The sequence below is a fragment of the Anabas testudineus genome, chromosome 4 (assembly GCF_900324465.2).
Source record: "Anabas testudineus chromosome 4, fAnaTes1.2, whole genome shotgun sequence".
In the NCBI taxonomy this organism is placed as follows: Eukaryota; Metazoa; Chordata; class Actinopteri; order Anabantiformes; family Anabantidae; genus Anabas; species Anabas testudineus.
In genome coordinates this window covers 11,233,762-11,253,101 of record NC_046613.1, presented here as the reverse complement: position 1 = coordinate 11,253,101, position 19,340 = coordinate 11,233,762, and the positions used below count along the sequence as shown (strand labels likewise).

Genomic DNA, 19,340 nt, shown 5'->3' with positions numbered 1-19,340 from the left:
AGGGAGTTTATAGAGGGGCCTTCTAGGCTGTAAACAGACCCCCGTGTATTGTTGAGGTGCATGCCTCTGTTGCCAAAGCATCTTTCGGCCTGGGAAACATTTTGAAGGCTGCAGCGCAAATATACTGCACTGGAGCTCATAAAAGCAAAAGCTGAAAGAAACCTGCTCTCTGTTCTGACCCCGCTGTGATACTTTTGTTTGTGAAATTTTTTACACCAGGCAGAGGCATGTGGTGCTGACAGCCTTAAATACAGCACTGTGTTATCCCCTCTGCTTTCTAATGCAGGGAGTGTTTGTCTGTTGGGCTTATCTTAATGCAAAGCAATGTCACAATGGAAATAATAAAATCCCAGCAATCCTAAATGAACATAACATTGTATTGCATTTAAAGTATGTTTCTTGTTAAGTGCTTTGCAAATGTGCTGTGCATGTGCAAGGACTTTGATGCTGGCATTATTCAAATATGAAAAACGAATTAGTTTTTATAAACAATATCAAACTTTGGCTCTGGAGGCACAGAGCAATCAGACATTTGAGGGATGAAACCCATTACTGTAAAATAAAGTTATTCTTAGAAAATGTTTACTTCTAAAGTTTAATCAAGATTTCCTTCAGCTGTGTTCCAGTTGCATGCTGCCAGTGCTGCTTTTGTCGTATAAAACTTTTCAGATATCTGCCAAAGTGAGTGAAGTCGTCTTGTGGGATGGTATGTTATGATCATAATTAACTGCAGTGAACATACTGTAATTTTTGGCACCATCCACCTGCAGGCAAAAAATGATAAGTGCTATGTTAAAGTTTGGAGCAGCGTTTTAAACACAGTTTCTAATTCCATTTTCACATTGGCCAAATCCAGCCGCCACTCCAGACTAACAGGAAAAGCATTAGTGTATTAATTGTGCATCATATTTTTTGGAGACGCGGAAACTTAAAAAAGAGCGTAATTGCGTCGTTAGGGCGCTTTATGAAGACCTAGACACTTTTCTGAGACATGGAAAGTGTGTTTGTCTCGGTCCTGAGGAGAGAAAGAGAGAGTCGAGATCCCCTCTGCTGAAGCTGCGCGGACCTTCCTGGAGAGTGGGGAGCCTTGACGCACGGGCCTCCCGTTTTTTTTTTTTTTTTATTGGGGCAATTACTCTTAACAGAAAACAGAGACCAGTGCACGCACTACAAATCACATGAAGCGAAGGAGCACGAAGCTTTTAGTGATCTATGACAACAGAGATAGTATCCTTATATAGGACGTGATGCACCAAACCCACTTTTTCATGACTTCAAAAACTTCTTTTGAGAAGACTCATAGCCTGCACAGTCCTGGACAAAATGGCCAAGTGTCACATTTCAGACTTTCCTGTTGTTGAGGTTATATTTTGAAGGGAAGCGTGTTGTCGTGATTTTAATCAGGCCTTATGTTTATTTCTTCATGTGCATCCACAGTGGGAGGCAGCCGCGCAGACAGACACGTTATCATGGAGCTGGAGTATGAGTGGCTGCTCTGCACTTCCCCATGAGTTCAAGCCACATCCATAATTTTACCAACATGCTCGATAAGTGTTTTTAATAGAGCGAGTGTTGCGCTGAGACCCGATCACTCCTGAAAGGTCAGTGAAACTTTTCCGAATGAAGTCAAGTCACCCAGTGGGTGTTCCCCACTTGAGTTTGTCACATAAACAGTCATAATGTTGGCGAGCGGTAACAATTGTTGGCAGAATCTTACACTTTCACGTCTTTTCATGGAAGCTATAGCTGCAGATTTACAGAGGCAGTTTGGAAATATACCTGAACTCCACATGCGTAAAAGTATTAAATATACATCAATGACCCTGTACGAGACTGAAATGAATAGAGAAAACATATTATTATTATTATTATTATTATTATTATTATTATTATTATTGTTGTTGTTGTTGTTATTATCACAGTTATTTATATACTGTTTATTTTTATTTATTTATTTATCCATTTATTTATCTTATTGCACAAAAGTGCACGTTCTTCTCCTAGATGATCAGGTTTAGATGCATTGCATAGTTTAGCTGTTAAGTCTCCAACTTTTCAAAGTACGGATGATGTTGACAAGTGCTGACTGTGTCTTGTTCGGAATATCCTGTCAACTAAAGTGTTGTCTTGTGTGGAAAAAATGGGATGCCCTTAATAAAAGTGTCCGTAAACCACTCACCGACTTTGGTGCGTCGCACTGCCTCGGTCTGTCCAGTCGCTCTGCGCCCCAGGGTGCCACAGTATGCAGAAGAGCGCTCAGGAAGACCCAGCTGAGTCTCGGCAGACAGACCATCGTGTCGAGGTGACAAGACACTTGTGACAGTCCGCTCCCAGAGCACTCTTTAACACTCCCCCCCCCCCACCCCCCCCTGTCCTTTTCTCGTTTTCTTTGAAACAGATGACAACGTTACCGGCTGCGTCTGGGCAAATCACATGTGCCGCACGACCGGAGGACCATTCCGTCTCTTCGCCATTCCCGACGCTCTTCACCTACGAGTTTGCCGGTTCCAGAAACTTTTTCCTGTCCCCTCTCGCCCGCAGTCTTGAAGTAAGAGCTGAAAACTCTTTGGATGGTTTTCCGCGGTGCGCTCTGAAACTTTGGAGCGTCTTGACTGGGAGAGAGGGAGGTGGGACGAGTCGAGTGCCCCTCTATCCCAGCCCAAAACATATAAGATGCACACTCCACGCATACACCTCCTCGCCTGTTTTAAGAGGAGGGAGCGCAGGTTCAGAGAGGGACGACAGGTTTGCGGGAGTCAAGCTGAGTGCCGAGTGGTGAACGGATGCTGAAGTCTTATACTCTCCTGTGGTGGGTTTGTCCTGTTCAACATGGTTTCCACGAGGCCTGTGGTGGATTATTCTCACATGCACATTAGTACATTTATGATGCTTTCTACTTTTGATCTCTCCTGATATTTTATTTCTATTAGACTAGTTTTATTTACCCTCTTTATTCATGTAAACTCTATGTATCACGTTCGTTTCCCTTATCTTCTTCTACCCTGGGGCTTTTCGTGGTGATATATTATTTCTTACTCTTCTTGCTTGATGTGGAAAGTCTAAACAATCTTTCCTCAGAGGTCCACTTCTCTGCTTTTCTTGGGCTTCTTGTATGAAACCCACCTCTGTGATTTAGAAAGTCCAGTATGAATGGATCTGATTATTTTAAGGTAGTAATGCAGAGTGAGGAGGGCAGGTGGAACAGCAGTGCTGTCAGCTCGGCGTTTTGTTTAGTTTGCTTTTCAACATAGTCATTCCAAGGATTTAAATGAACAATATTTCAAATGCCATGTGCTTCCTCTTCGGTGGGATTACATTTGTCCCTGTACGTCTCTGTTTGACAACCCTGCAGCAGTACTTTTGTACGAGGGTTCTGTCAAAGACCTTATATGCATGATTAATGGTCACAAATAAACTGGTGCAAGTAAAGACAACTGTGAGAAGTGTTTTATTTATTTTCAGTCCACTGCTCTTCTTAGGACGTGTTAGTCACGATGTGGAGCAGACGGATCTGAAATAATTGCTCATCATGAGAGAAAGAAAGTGGCGCCTCTCTGCGCGGGCCATAATGTCAACGCTCGACTACTCTGCTGTGACCTCCGTTATTGTCCAAGTGGCAGACAGTGTGACAGAGTCAAGTAGTGGGAAATTTATCATGGAGACCCCTCAAACAAGTGGCACTGCAGCCCCCCCCACCACCCCCACCCCTCCCCTTGAAGGCCAATGGCAGACAGACCTTGGACAAGCAACCCTTTGTCCTCGGCCATGTTCTCCCCTCCTCTCCATTCCTCTTCTCACCACTCCCTGCTCACTTCTGTTACTGGGCAGCTCTGTTAGCGGCAGACTGTCCCAGTACACTCATTGTATTTTCCATTTAGATGTGGTAGATTGGGGCGCTGAGCGTCTTTGATCAGCTTTTCTTTTAACACAGTTCCACATTTTGTAAAACTGACACTTCTGCTCTTTGACCTTTGACTCTGACTGTTTTTACTGGGCGCCCTGCATCAAAATTTGAGAGTCTGAAAAACTGTAAAGTTCCTCTGTTTGGTTCACAATGGCCTATTTAAACGCAGCCTCAGCTTTTTAGTTTCATGAAGCTGGCACAAAAATAAATAACACAGTGAACCGTGTTGCTTTAATCTAATCTCTTTAACCTGCTCTTCTGTTTCTCCCCTTTGTGGCTCTCGCTCAGACACAGGTGAGGGATTTTACTCAGAAGTTTCATCTGCTCTAATACGGCCACCTGTTGACTCAGGTACCTGCTTTAACCACACCTTTCAGAGGGTTTGTCTTTGAAGGAGGTTTTCACATTCTTGGCCGGTTAGGAGAGGGCTTACGAGCGGCTGGCTGCAGGAGATTCCTGGATGGGGGCCAGCGCTTACAGCATCGCGCACATATAGCTGAGGACCAAAGAAGTTAATGTTCTGTTAGCAGACGGCAGAAACGCTCACTTACTGACTGCACATCTGGGAAGGCGTTAGAGAGTTAGAGGGATACGGGAGAAAGGGAGGGGCTGGGGGGGTGAGAGAAAGAGGTATTTTTAAAATGTGAAAGTATATCTGCATCTGCATCCTGTCAATATTGATGGTTTTTGTTTTCTTGAACGTGTTTATAGCACACAGCATGTGCCCTGGATGGCAACATAGACACTAAGAGCACAGGGAGGGAGAGAGTGGGAAAAGAGAGACTGAAGAGATCTTGTTAATGTCTGTGGCACTGCGGCGCTAAGGATCCTGTGTCTGCTTGTCCTTGTGGCTCCTTGCCTGCTTGTCTGTCTGATGTTGTGCAGAAGGCCTGCCACAAAACCCCAACATTAACTCACAGGCAGAGGCCTCCGCATGATTATTGTCTATTGGTATGTAATGATATAGGTACTGCTTCTATTACAACTACTGCCACTGCTACTGCACCACATGAAAAGGAATCATTTCTATACCTCCACTGACTCCCCTGACTCTACAGGGAAGCTGTGGCTGGGTACAAGGAATATGTGCATTTGTTTATCATGTACACAGGGCCCCCTACTGGTGTGATGGAGAACTGAGATCGCAACCACGGTGGACAAAGGTATAAGGACGAAGAGGGAGCTGGTTGACTCAGGGGGCAGAAATGTTGCTTCAAAGAAAATGTGAGTAAGATGGATAAGAAGGAGTGGTTCATACCTTCAGGCGGCCATACTTCAGAGACTGACTGCAAAGACCCCGCTGAACGCTCTCTCTCTTTCTCTGTCTGTCGTCTACGCTATCAACTGGACTACACACACACACACACACATACATACACTCTCTCTCTCACTATCTCCAACCATCTCTAGCACAGGCCCCAATATCCTCTGCCTCGCTTTGAAGATGTTCAGGAATAATATTGACTGAGTCTCTGCTGAAATGTTATTGAGGTTTTCCTTTCCGGACATCCTGGGAAAAAAAAAGAGGGGGTAACGGGAAAGGATAGGAAGTGGTGGAAAGAGAAGGAGAATCATGTCAGGGGTTGGAAAATGTCAGACTAAGAATGTCAGAAGGGGGTCTAAAACCTAGTGGCATATGGCAGGTTCAGATAAGCAGATATGAGTTAAATTGAGCAAACATGTTTGGTTTGTGTCTGTTAAGTTGTTTTTTCTCCACAGTCTCTGCAGCGATGTCCCCTGTGGCGTGTCTGCATCCACTGCATGTGTCAACACATGCAGTGGATGCAGATGAGGATCTGTCTATCTTCATCATCCAGAATGAGCGAAAGCAGGAGGGGGAAAGATGAGAACGAGAGATAAAGAAACAGGGGTCGCAGTCAGGGTTGGTTTTTCTGGAAGCAGCTTTTGCATTGAGTTTTTCTTCTGGCATTGTTTTGCGGTGAAGTAAGGAAAGAGGAACTTGAATCTGAGGGATTACTATTTACAGTAAGTGATGAAAGTATTTCAATTTGGTCAGATCAGAGGTACTTCATCATATTAGAATGGAAAATTTTAGCCATATATTTGAACCACATCCATAGCAGCAGCTGCAAGACTTTATTTACAACAAATCAAGCCGCAGAGAGTCTTGTTGTTGAGGCTTTGTCATTTGAATTCAATGAGAATTCAAGATGTCATCATTAGGTTCTTGCTGTGACATAGCTTTTTCGCCTTGTGGAGGCCTTTTTAACATACATAATGTTGACATTCTCCTTTAATAACCTGTGGATCACTTCTCTTTTAGGTAAGAAAGAAATCTCACAAACAATTTCAAAATGACTCCTGTCCTCGGACGTCAGTCAAGCAACAAATTTGATAGTAGATGTTTATTTTTGTACAATTTGCACTAACACACACCTACTTACTGACTGTGTTCACGGGCAGCTACATCTCAGGAGCCCATAATGTTTTTACATCAAAGGCTTGGCTGGTCACCCCATGATGCATTGTGCTTTCTCCCACTAATTATTGGTATTGTGCGTTATTGTATTATCCATGTGGCGAACCCCCCCCCCTGCAATCTTCTCTCCCATTCTACCCTATTTACCACTGAAGTGAAGGAGTGAAAAGGCTCCTCCTGCTGTTAAGCAGATCTAGCTCTGGGTATTTGAATGGTAAAAGAATAAGATAAGGAGGAATAATGCTTTTTCCCCTTTTGTCATTTCAACAACCATTGTGGCTCTGCTGCAAATCTCTGTGCTGCACAATAGATGTAATTATATCATAATATTATTGAAATACAAGATGTATATAGCTAATGTAGAATACTGCTGGAGTTCATTGTCAGTGTCTTGTTTGTGGTTTGTCTAAGCAGGGGTTCAACGAGTCGGCCGATGCCAAATAAGGCCTTTTGCATTGACTGGGGAACACAGTATAAACAGCTTGTGTTACAATACAGTTAAATCAAAGCTACTGGTCTGCACTGGTGTGCATGAACCACACATGAATCCCAAACCCAAGAATCAGATGAGCTCTTCTATATGTCGACAAAAATCACTACTTGGACTTGACCCTCTTTTGAAGACGGTCATGTGCTCTAATGAGGTTCTTTGAAGATTATCGTATTGTCCAAGGGGATTTTATGCCACATGTTTAGTAAATGTGTGGCATGAAAGCGTGCCTCTGTAAAAAGATATGCTTAAAGATCAACAGAGATGGAGGGGCAGCACTTTAACCACTGTCTGGTCTCACTGTTTTCCAGCACGGTGCTTCTCCTCGCTTCTGTAATTCGAGTTTGCCGGAGCAAAGCCTGATCTTGTGTCTGAGTCGGTGCAGCCTCTGTTGGCTTGGATGTAGAGAGTTCAGTTTGATGGCAGTGAAACTCTAACTACGTCCATCCTGCATTTATCTGAGGTTTACTTGGTGTATGTCTAGTACATGTGTCTGAGGTCATATTGTATCCCAGCTGCAGTTGTTTTTGAGGGATGTAGGTTAAGTCTAAGACAGTGAAGTCAGGTGTCCAACATACTGCACATTAAAAACTTCTATTTAAAATGATTCACTACACAAGATGTGTACTGTGCCTGGATTTAAATCAGTAGCTATTTGCAGACAGAACACTTCAAATGCATGACCCTAATATTGGTTTACTTTGGGTGGATTCCAGTGAAGGCCTGTGGTTAAAACCTACAGAAATAGGCACAGGAGGGCAAACATCTTGACTCATATGCCCCGTCCAAGAGAACCATACGATGCCTTCATAGATAAAAGCACTATGATGTCTGTGATTAATAAAACTGGACTTCACCAGTGAGGTCAGAAACGGTGTAAGGTCGTGGGAGAGAGGAGCTGAATTATGTGAAAACTCCCTTTTTTTTCCAGTATGCACGTTATGTTATTTTGGTAACACAATATGATATTTCTTGCTTCCTCTCCATCAACTCCTCTTTTCTGAGTCTGTGTCTTTTTTTTTTTTTCGCCACATCTCTGTTGGGTCTCGGCTCTGTTTATTTTCAAGATCAATGCGCGGCTCCGTAACACTTGGCCGGTCTGCTCCAGCAAACCCAAAGACTTGAGTTCATGTGTCAGCCTGGATCTACATTCATCTAAATATGTGAACTGAAAGGAGGAGGGAGAGATGCAGAGCAGGGAGAATAGGAAAAATTAAAAAAAGAAGCACACATGGAAAAAGTGGTGATAGAAAGCAATTGACATGAAGAGTCGCAGGCGTGTCAGAGAGGGAGATGATTAGGTCTGATTGATGACTCTAAATTGATGCAACACAGACATAATTTATTGCTTTAAAGATTTTTCAAGTGTCTAAAATAAATGGTTTTTAAACAGAGGGCAGAGGATGAGACGGCAGGAGCTTTCAAGATCTACCTCCATAATAATAACTTTGCTGTGGAGTCCGATAAACACAGAGTCACAGACATTTGTACATGCACATATACAGTGATCCTAGTACACACACACGTACGCACACGTACACACACACCAGACGTCTTTCTGCTCTCCGGTCATCATTCCTGCAGCTACTCTTCACTCACACATTGAGCTGTTCTCATGCTTGACAGGGAGCAGAGGAGCTGTCAACAGGCCCAGAGCCTGTCAAGAAGCAGGCTGTGCTACCTTGCTGCACACACACACACACACACACACACATATATATATATATATATACTGATATAAACACAGATCCATACATGCACCCACAGTTCAAACACGTCAAACTGTGTGGCTACTATGACAAAATGCACACAAACACACACGCCTTGCAGGTCAAGGTACACGCATTAAACAGTGCAGGTTGTATGATTGAAGAGTAATACACACATACACAAAGAGCAGAATCAGCATGACCCTGATGACTGAATACACAAACATACACAGACATATACACAGAATCAAACACACAAACTCTCCACTGAGGGGAGGTCTAAAGAGGTTACTTTCTGCTTCTTCAGCTCAACACAAGTCAAGGTTTTAAACTGTAATCTACTGTAAGAGAAAAGAAAATACACCAACCTCGTCTATCCTTTCATTTCTACATTTATTTATAGTTTTGTCTGGAGCTCTGTTTGAGCTGACAAGGGACATCTGTGTCTTTGGCGACTGTGTGTATTGACACCACTTACTAGTGAAGTTAATCAAGCAGATTATAGTTAAACATGGTCTTTAACTGTTTTCTGCACTATCATTCATTTATCATTTATGCATCAAATACCTTTTAGCACACAATGCTTTTTGTAGCGAGCTAATTACAGACTATAGCTCAGTTCCTTTTGGCTTTAATGCAACTCCAGTCTCCACCTGGCTTCACAGGAGATGAATTGCAGCCTGAATCTGACGCTGATGCTCATGTCCAGGTTAGGTCATCTCACACCCTAAACCTAATGCTTCCCAATGGAAACCAATAACACCAAACATATTAAAGTTAAAGTGGGAGTTATAAAAACTGTATAAGCATATACATATACATTTGTCTGCAATTTAATCATATCTGACATGCATATGGAACTGCTGTGTCTCGAGAGTTTTGAAGAAAATCTTCAGGTTGGCACAAAACAGTGCTCATCAACTGTGGCACCTCTGACTTATCTGAAAATGTGTAGTAGCACAATCTCTTTAAAAGACAAAAATATGTAAAAATGTATTATGCTGACATAATTGAAACAGTCCTTGAGTACTCTTGTGCTTTGTATATCAGTTATATTTATATAATTTAAAGTGGTACTTCTAATTGTAGCTAGGTAACTAGACAAATTTCCTGCACAGTGTTACTTTTTGCAGAATACAAAAAAAGGCATATATTAAGTGTTATAGTTACATTGATTGATAGACAATACTGTGCAATTGTGAGGTAATTGTAATTGTAATGTACTTAAAGCCATATTAGAATTTGTGTACTGCACGTGTTTGGTGTAAACTTCTGTATAATTGTGAGGTAACTGTCTTGATTAGTGTGTAATTAGTGCAGTGTTAGAATATTAGTAGTTTGTGAGAAGTTGTGATTGATATTGTGATGTATGTATATGCTAATAAAATGTTGTGCATCTTGTCATGGGCCTTCAGTTTTTTGGTTTCACAGCATTACATACTTTTGTAATCATTGGGTGACTTCTGCAGGACTCAGTTTGAAATATAAATATTTAGCTACCATATACTTTGAATAAAATTTATTATCATACGCCAACATAGGTTACTAATTATTACAGTTAAATTTTTAACTCTTATTTGGTTGCTAATTATTGGGTAAATACTAGTAAAAGTGATTGTTTAAATAAATTAGTTAAAATACTAATAATGCTACACACATTCCTAGGTAATTACATTAAAATGTAAACATTTTTTCATACTAAACATTTGTAATTTAACTTCAATTTTGGACAAATTACCTGATAATTATATTAAAATTTCAAGCTAGTTTTACACTAAATGCAGTTAATTATTTAGTAATTAGAGTGGCATTAAAGGAAAAGAAAAAAGTCATTAGGGTTTAACTTCTGGGAACCCTGAATGTCTGCACAGTTGTTTGTGCGAACCTGTCCAGCAGATAGTAAGACTGTGAGCTGGTGGTGGCAGCAGTGGATAAAACCGCACCATGAATGTTTGCCATCTTGACAGAAATAAATTTTAAAAACTCCCACAATTCTAAAGGCATTTTTGGACAAATTCCAACCATTGGAAAAATCCTCGACTTTTCTTTAGTTAAAAATGCAGTATATGAACTGGGAAAGCCTCCACTTAGATCTCCCTCCTGTGAACTGAAGGACCAGTTATGTGTCCTGTGAATACTGTGACCTTCTAAGAATCGAGTTTCCATTTTTATTGAATAGACTAACAAACATAATTCAGTGGGAGCAATAAAAACAACAACATACTGCAATAATTAAAACACTGCAGCATCATCGTACGGTCTATGAAAATACAAGAGAACAAGCTGTTTTCACTCAGCTGTTTTCCATCCTTCACCTGCTGACAGTCATGTACTCCACAAACATGAGTTCAGCAGTGACCCCGCTGACCACTTTGGCTACACAGGGTCTGATGAGAGCAGCCATGGTCTTACAGCCGAGGGTTAAAACACGAGTTACACTCCGGGGAGTTGAGACCTCTGCAGCCGACTCAGCGAGACAGTCGGTTGATTTATGAGCCGGAGCTGAGCCCTGCGCAGTCTACTGGGTCGAGGCACTTCACCGTGATTGAAAGCCACATCCGAGCCAATGTACCGGCCACTCACTCACCACACTGCACATGCCCAGAGATGACTGTGTTGTGTTTTGATATCGGAGGGTCTCAAATGAAGTTGACAGAGTAGCATTTACAAAGTAATTTGAGCACACAGGATACAGAGTCTACTGTTCTTGTGAAGTTCCTCGTACTTCTCTTTTTGCCTCCACTCCCTTTATTTGCTACCATTTTATCTTTTCCTCCATTTGTCCATACACTATTCACATGCAACTCGATATAGTGAGTTCTTTTCTTTTTACAGATGAGGAAGGACCAGGAAAGACATCTTACACATACCTTTCTTATACAGTTTTTGAAACAAGTGTGAGCTCTTGAAAAGCAAGAAGAATGATGTTTTCTGAAATCGTGTTTGCACCTTTTTTGACATCTAATTTGATTTCATGGCAAACTATCACATGTACTGCTGTTTAGCTGCCAATCTTGGATAGATACACAGCTCATGATCATACAGTATGTGACTGTGGTGAAGGGCAGATCATAACTGGAGTCAGTCAGGAAGCATCTTGTCTTGCCACATGCAGTGATAACATCTCAGAAAAGGGTAAATGGGCCATGGCATGTTGCGGTTTTGCAGACAGAAGGGAGATATAACAATAGTTTGGTGATGCAGGCTTCAGAAAACCACTTCTACTGCAAACAGACCAAACCAAAACAAAATATTTTGCAACACCAGTGACCAAAATGAGCCTCCTGTTGTTTAGTCAGTGGTTAGATCATGACTGCGCCGAACAGATATTGCAACTACAGTAAAATTACATATACCATTTTGTGGCAATATGTTTGAGTCAGTTTCAAAGCTCTGTATGGTATTTCCCATTAGAGCAATAATTACTCACAGTTTCCTGAATAATACCTGATCAGATGAGAGTGTTTGCAGTGTGGGAGTAAATAATGCTTAAAGTTAAAAGCTGTTTACACAGCGTTGATTAATTTGGATTAACAGCCATAAGAAAGCCATTCATGGAGGAAAAATATACTCATTATCATTAATCACTCTGCAGTCTGAAATTATATTATTTTTCCTTTTTGTTTTGTTTTTGTGTCAGCCCTGTAAAGAAACTAATAACATAATGAAGGTAATTAAACATAAATTAGAGGACCAGTTGGCCCATTACTGCATTTTCTGCATACTTACATTTTTTTCAGGATCATTACATTCATCCTGCTGTATCTTAACTTCTACAAGCGCTTCTCTTTCTCTCACCGATTGTTCGGTTGAATAAATTATAATGATGTGCACACTCCATGTGTTGTAGCAAATGTTAAACATAAAAGCCCATCCTGGGGCTGGAAAGAGTTTCTCTTCTGAAATGTGCTTCTCATTTCGTGCTATTATCATTTCACTGGTCATGTCCACATGCAACTTTTGTTTTGAAGACCGTGGATTCGGAGAGTAAATGAGCCACAGAGTCAGTAATTTGAGCCCTAATCCCGCCATAAGCCCTGACGGAGACTCAACTCTTTAATGGAAACATTTCCGAAGCCAGACATCACTCAGGGAAAGAAAGTGAAGAAGATGTTGATAAAAATGACTGAATAATCCTAGAGTTCCTGTTTGTCTTGGCTTTGGTGGTTGCTATGTAACCATGGTGTGTGTGAGAGAGAAAGAGACATGAAGAAATAGATGGTGAGAGTTTCTGGTGTCAGGTACTATGCTCCAAAATTTGATATTAACAATTACAGGGTGCCTTTCTTTGAATACTTAGCTCTTTCAGAGTTATAGTGTCTTCTTATGTACTGTGGTGTCGTAGACTGCGTTTTTATTTTTTAGTTATAGTTATAAGATTACTCAAAACAACTGAACAAATGAACTGTATAACATTTAGAAATATATCTTTATAATAGAAGAATGTATTTATTCTAAAAGAAAATCTTAAAAACATTACTCTTATAATACTCTTAATTTGTAAAACAATTATTAAATTGCAACATCATGTTAAAATAATTACAATGTAAAAATAAAATATATAATTAAGCATATTTATTTGGTTTTAAATAATACATCCTTGTTTTTACCAATGCCTTACAACTAAAGGAATTACTCAAAATTATTTTATCTGATTTTCAGATTAAATGCAACCAAGTTTGTCTATTGAAAGTTAACCTATTTTCTAAGGGCTTAGATTTTAAAATAAAATTTTACGTTTGAAGAATTTGATGTCTTTTACATTGCAGTGTATCTTTATATAAAATGTGCCGCTGCTTTAGATGAATGGAACAGGAGTGGCTGTAGTTGCAGGATAATAAAAATGAAGAAGTAATCTTTGTGATGCAAGCAACTTGGAGGTTTTGAATTACTGCACACTAAATCATTTTCATGCAAAGAAGTAACTCCAGCTCCATCATCACATAGCTGTAGATCAGCCCTGGGCTCAGACAAAGGCTTATGATTGCATCTTAATGGGTTTAGTGGGAACAGGGTGTCATAGAAAGTACTAGGGAATTAGTGATTAGAAAAATGTCTCCTCCGATCCAAAGGTTTGAGGCGAGCCACTAATGCATCCTTCAGCAGGGTAAACCTGACTCCTCTCAGTCCATTTTAAATGGATGTTCTGTCAAATACAGGTGCTGGAAAATGGATAACCGCTAATGAAATTACCGTAAAACCAAATTAGAGTTGCCAGGGTAAATTTGTATTTGTTGTGTGTGTGTGTGTTTCTCCATTAAGTCCATTTAGATGCAATGTATTGGAATGCAATGTGTGTGTGTGTGTGTGTGTGTGTGTGTGTGTGTGTGTGTGTGTGTGTGTGTGTGTGTGTGTGTGTGTGTGTGTGTGTGTGTGTGTGTGTGTGTCTGCTGTGTGTGTGTGTGTTTAGTACTGTATTTCCTCACAAAAAGTTTCCCAGTGATTCCAGCAGGCCTGTTTGGAGGTTTAATTCCAGGCCAGCCTTGTGGGCTCTCCCTGCAGTGGCTGTGATTTATCAACCAGCCAACCCCGGTCTGCTACTTGCGGGGCTCCTCAGCCCTCAGCAAACCTCCACAAGTTTGTCTAAACCCAGGAGACCATTCAGCGCTTAGGAAACAGGGCTGTATTGTGGTTAACCATCACTCTTTAAAATAAATCTTATAATGATCCGCACTGCGGCTGCACCAGAGGCAGTGGATTCGGATTGGAGCCATATCCCCACTGTCTGACCTTTGGTCTAAGCTTCAGACTCATAACCTAGCCTAGGTCAAGTGCTGCTGCCCCAGCTGTCAACCATCTACTGTACAAAGACTGGTGGAAAACAACAGTGATGCAAATTTGAACAACCTCAACACCCACTGCAGTGTCATATTCCCATCCATAGCCCAATGGGAACCATTTTGAAAACCTGAATTAAACCTCAGATTTATAAAACTAACGATTACAAAAACGGTTAATTTTCTCATAGAGTGCTATTAAGCTCAAGAAAAGTTTTGTAAAAGTTATCACAGACTTTACCGCTCCGGCATACTACTGTACACACACGGACACCCTGAAGAGACATAATGAAACCATCTGTCTTCTTGACACTAAAGGCTAGCATACGGAAGGAGCTCTCTGTCTTATAAGTCTTCCTCATAAGCCCAGCCAGTTTGGTCTGTGCTGTTATTAGGATCCAGACAAACTGCACCATGCTCGCTTTCTCCATGTTTTTCAGTATTGAGCATGGAGGTCCAATAAAGACTTGGCAGGGCATGTAAGGGAGATGAGACAAAGTCACGCAGCAGAGGAACAGGAGATGAAGGGTTTTGAAGTTGTCTTGAGAACCTCCCGTAGCATCCCCCTTGGGACGTGACTCCATTTAACCCATAAAACTGGAGACCTCCAGTTGACTTGGTGAAGGATCAGTGAGCACACAAAGAAAGCAGTGATGCTCGCACAGATATGCTTTGTGTCAACCAGACACAAGAAGAGCATAGTAGTTTTGGCACGACATTTATATGTGTGTGTGTGCGTATGAGAGAGAGAGAGAGACATGGAAAGAGAGAGACCAAACTCATAAATAGCATTTTTAGGCTTATGTGTGTGCATGTGTTTTCCATCTGTGTGTGTGTGTGTGTCTGTGTGTGTGATCATGTTGACCAAACCATCAGATAGTGTTTGAATTCATTGGTGTGCATGTGTATGTATTTGTACATGTGCAGGAAAGTAGATGCTACTTGTATGCATGTGTTTTTGCCTTTGTGTGTGTGTGTGTCCATGTGTAGACCTAACCCAAGATAGCATGAATAAAAAAGTCCACAAATAGAATTTACAAGTTTGCTGGGTTTGTGCGTGCATGTGCGCGTGCACGTTCACACGGCCGCCAATGTGCAAGTGAGTGTTAGATAGCACGGAGCACTCAGTGTTCAGCCAAGCACAACAAGAAGTTCCTTTTAGACAGAAGAGTCAGTCATGAATCAGGTGTGATACCTGCACCCCGCATCAGCAGCGCGCCAAAACAAACACACCCGAAGTGGAGCAGCGTTCCAGCTCAACTTCTCTCTGCGTGGAAGTAATTACTGAGGTGTTGAGGTTGTCACTTTTTCTTTGCTGGTAAAAACACATTCATTTGAACTCCCATATAGAAACATTTTTATTGCATACAGCCTCTGCAGGCTTAACCAGCCCATCTTTGTCAAGCTCTTGAAATTTGCATGAGCTTGTTTGGGCATTAACGATGGACACGCCGAGTCGTCCCAGCTCAGATGACCTTCTTAACATAATGTTTTGATTTTCTGCTTCGTGTTGCAGCACACTTTGGCGCAGCCTAGGGGGCGTGACACTTTTCTAAAAGTAATAACTAACTAAAACATTCAGCAAACACGTTTGAATTAAAATTTTCCACATATTTTCCAGTGTACACTGGGACTCTAACAGCTGTTAAAGTGAGCCATGATAACAAACCTACCGTGGAACTAAAGACATGTAATCACAACACAAACAAAGATGGTTACTGGAAATAATTAGCTCTCATTCCAGGTTCACATCATTAGGCTGTAATCATGAACAACTGAGCTGGGAAAAATATTCACATCAGATTTGTTGTAATTTTGTTGGGGATATTGGGAATTACTGACAGCAACAATATTTCTAACTTGGTGAAAAGAAGTGTCAGAGGATTAATGGGAAAATGGTAGCAAAGCCAACAGCGCTTTTGGCTACTATGGCGATTACATCTTAATAAAATCAAATATTATCACTAATATAGTCATGTAGAAAAAAGCAGACAAAAAAATCTGCTTTGCTGTAAAAGATTTTCAGAGACTTTGTCTAGACCTTCCCAAAAACACACAGTACACAGTCATGTTTTTCCACAACTCTGCCCAGGACTAGCTATATTTGTGTGTCAGTATGTTGTATTTCTTCAGTTGGGATTGATAATTTATAGAAAATAGAAGACAACGGTGTTTATAGTTTGTTTGTTTTTTTCACAACATAAACAGACTTGTTTTCATCTGTACACAGCTTTTCACTTCTTTCACAACCTACCCTAGTAGGTAGGGGTTCCCCGTGAAAATGAGTCCAAGTCTACTGCACTTCAGTAGCATTGTAGCTGTAATGGCCGTGCTATATTGTGATGCGAGAGGAGAGAGTCGGTTACACCTGTCAGCAGTAAAATAACATAACTTACTGTTTCAGACACTGGTGTAGAGGAGGTACTGCATTAGGGTTGATTTGAATTGCAAATTGTGCAAAACTATTTCAGTAGAGTCCCCATATTAAATATAAACCCCAAATTATCCATTATGTGACTTCTAATTGAGGCTATTTAAATTGTTACTATAAGGTGAGCAGTGTATGAACATATTCAAATCAAAGAAGCTCCTGTGTAGATACAGTATTACCCATTCTGTTGACATGTTGGTTTGTCTGAGGGAATATTTGTGTAATAACAGCCTAAAGAGTATTTTAAGATGACAGTGTCTGCAGAAACACTGCAGTGTTAAATTACCTGACAGGAATTTCCAAGCTTTACACTGATTCATATACACCAAGACTGCATCTACATTAGGCCGGCTACATTGGTAAACACATATTTTTCTCTCCATTTTGTCTCTCTCCGTCCAGATTGAAGTGGCGTTTTTCTTCCATTAGAACAGAGCTTTTCCAAAACAGCCTCCAGACTGTGTAAAATCTGAGAACACCAGCTTGGCGTTGAAATGTGTAAGGTGAAAATGCGACTGCTGAAGAAATGTTGTTATATAGTTGGCCAAGCAGAGCCAGTAGTGCAGTGTTTCACTCCAAAAAGGTGTCTGTCTGCTGTTTGTCTGCACAGACTAAAGTCCAATTTGCTTTATCTCAACAATAATCTCAGCTTGTTCCATAATTCAAAAGTTAGGTAACTGCAAGCTGAAATGCATAGTGTCGCACGTCAGAACGTAGCCTCACTTAACCCACTAGGCAAACTAAATATTGTTCATATTTAGATATGAATGTTTGATGAACGTAGTATTATTTTCATAGTAATATAAGGGCATTCATCTACATCCGTAGTAGATGCAGTGACCTGTTCACTTCATCGGCCTGTACATTGACATGCCTGATGATGTTACAGTAATCTGATCCATGCATGTTTTATTGTACCTACTGGAGCTGTGATTTCACAGCTCCAGTAGGTCAGGCCTGATTTGCAACTGGAGTTGCCTCCAGCTGGTGTTTCCATGGGCGTGTGTCTGTGTGTTCCCAAGCAAACGTACTGATTAATGAGCCGATCTGGACACGGGACCTATCTGCCAGTTATGGGTTGAACACTGATGTGAAGTGCTGCATTTACAAATTAGAGCAGGGCCAGCCTGGTGTGACCCACGCCGGGGCTGAAGGGTTCTGAACAGGCCGACCCACCGTCTCCATCAGGGGTGGCCTAGCAGACACAGCCATTTTACAGGAGAGAGGGTAAGTGTTGGGTTTCAGTGTCATGCAGCGGTAACTCTTGCAACTACTCTCCTCAACCCATGCCCTCCTCACCTTGCCTCCCACAGCACCAGTATCCAATATGTCCCGATATACTCCCCACTACCTATCCCTCCCCCGTAGAGCTCTAGCTGCCATCTCATGCCCCAGTGCGCGCCCAGTCCATTCGTACTCTGTTTCACTGCAGTAAATGTCACCAGAGTTACACTGTCTCTACTTTCCACAAACAGCTCTTTATTCGCCAGCCTTTTAAAAAGACCTCTGCTCACATTTCATGTTTTCTCATTTTTACTATGTGTCAGAGAACCCCTTTCCTCCTTATTCACTTAGTCATACGATAACACCCATATTTTTTTCTATAAATACCAGAACGCCTGTCCCTGCATCGCAGCTCTGGTGTTGTCTGTATTTCAGTAAAACTACTCAGCGGCCCAGTGTTCACATGTGCGCCTGAGGTTTTTCACAAATCTAAATTTACGCTAACCCCTAGTTTACATCTCTTTGAAGCCATTTGTCGGAAAGAGCATTAAACAACTGTTTCCACTTGTAAGACTATTTTGGCAACTAGGTCCATTCATAATAGTATGCAGTTGTGACAGAAAGAGAAAATGTTAATGCCAGATTGAATCTATCGCCCCCGTTGGTATGTGACACATCAGACGTAAAATGATGTTGTACAATGGTTCCAGCTAGAAAGTTAACTACTGATGTATCTTATAAAACAAAATGCAAATATATCATGTGTGTTAAAACTTATCTAACATTTAAAATTGCAGTATGTGACTCCGGTAGAAATCTGGGCGCAAGGCCCTGAGATCGTTAAACACTTACGAGTTTGGATGTTGACTGAACATAATACATTCACACTTCTTCCGTGATGCAAGGTCCATATTCTGCAGAGGCCATGAGAGGCCTGGTCCGACTGGCTGTGATGACAGCATGATTAATGCCTACCTCCGTTCCCACTCACAGGCTAACTTTACACAGCAGGTTTAAGTAGCTTGCGGAAAAGCTGAAGAAAGCTGCTTGAATGTCCAACAGAAAGAAGCCCGTATTCATCTGAAGATATAGGTAGATAGATCTATGATACTGTTATCTGATACAGGTTATCTATGGCATTCAGTGCCTTACAAAAGTTACCTTGCATTAAACAATGACATTTATTTTTATGATGTACTCTCTATCCCTCAGTTCTGTCTCATTTTCTTTTTACTTCAGTTCAACATGTCCTCTACTTCTGAGTTTCTGTCATGTAGTTGTTCTTATTTTTAAATATTATAAAATAATTTGCAGAGATTTGAAACTGTTGCAATTGCATTTTGTACTAATAAAAATGAAAACATC

The 19,340-nt window shown here is 41.1% G+C and overlaps 1 protein-coding gene across 2 annotated transcripts in view; it reads right to left on the bottom strand.

Moving 5' to 3' along the window:
- Positions 1–2,364, bottom strand: part of trabd2b (TraB domain containing 2B) — a 54,924-nt gene extending 52,560 nt beyond the window's left edge. For both annotated transcript variants that reach the window (XM_026344784.1, XM_026344785.1), the window contains exon 1: positions 2,180–2,364. In XM_026344784.1, the coding sequence (XP_026200569.1) occupies positions 2,180–2,293 (114 nt within the window). In that variant the 5' untranslated portion in view covers positions 2,294–2,364. The remainder of the gene's footprint in view (positions 1–2,179) is intronic.
- Positions 2,365–19,340: the final 16,976 nt, after the last annotated feature.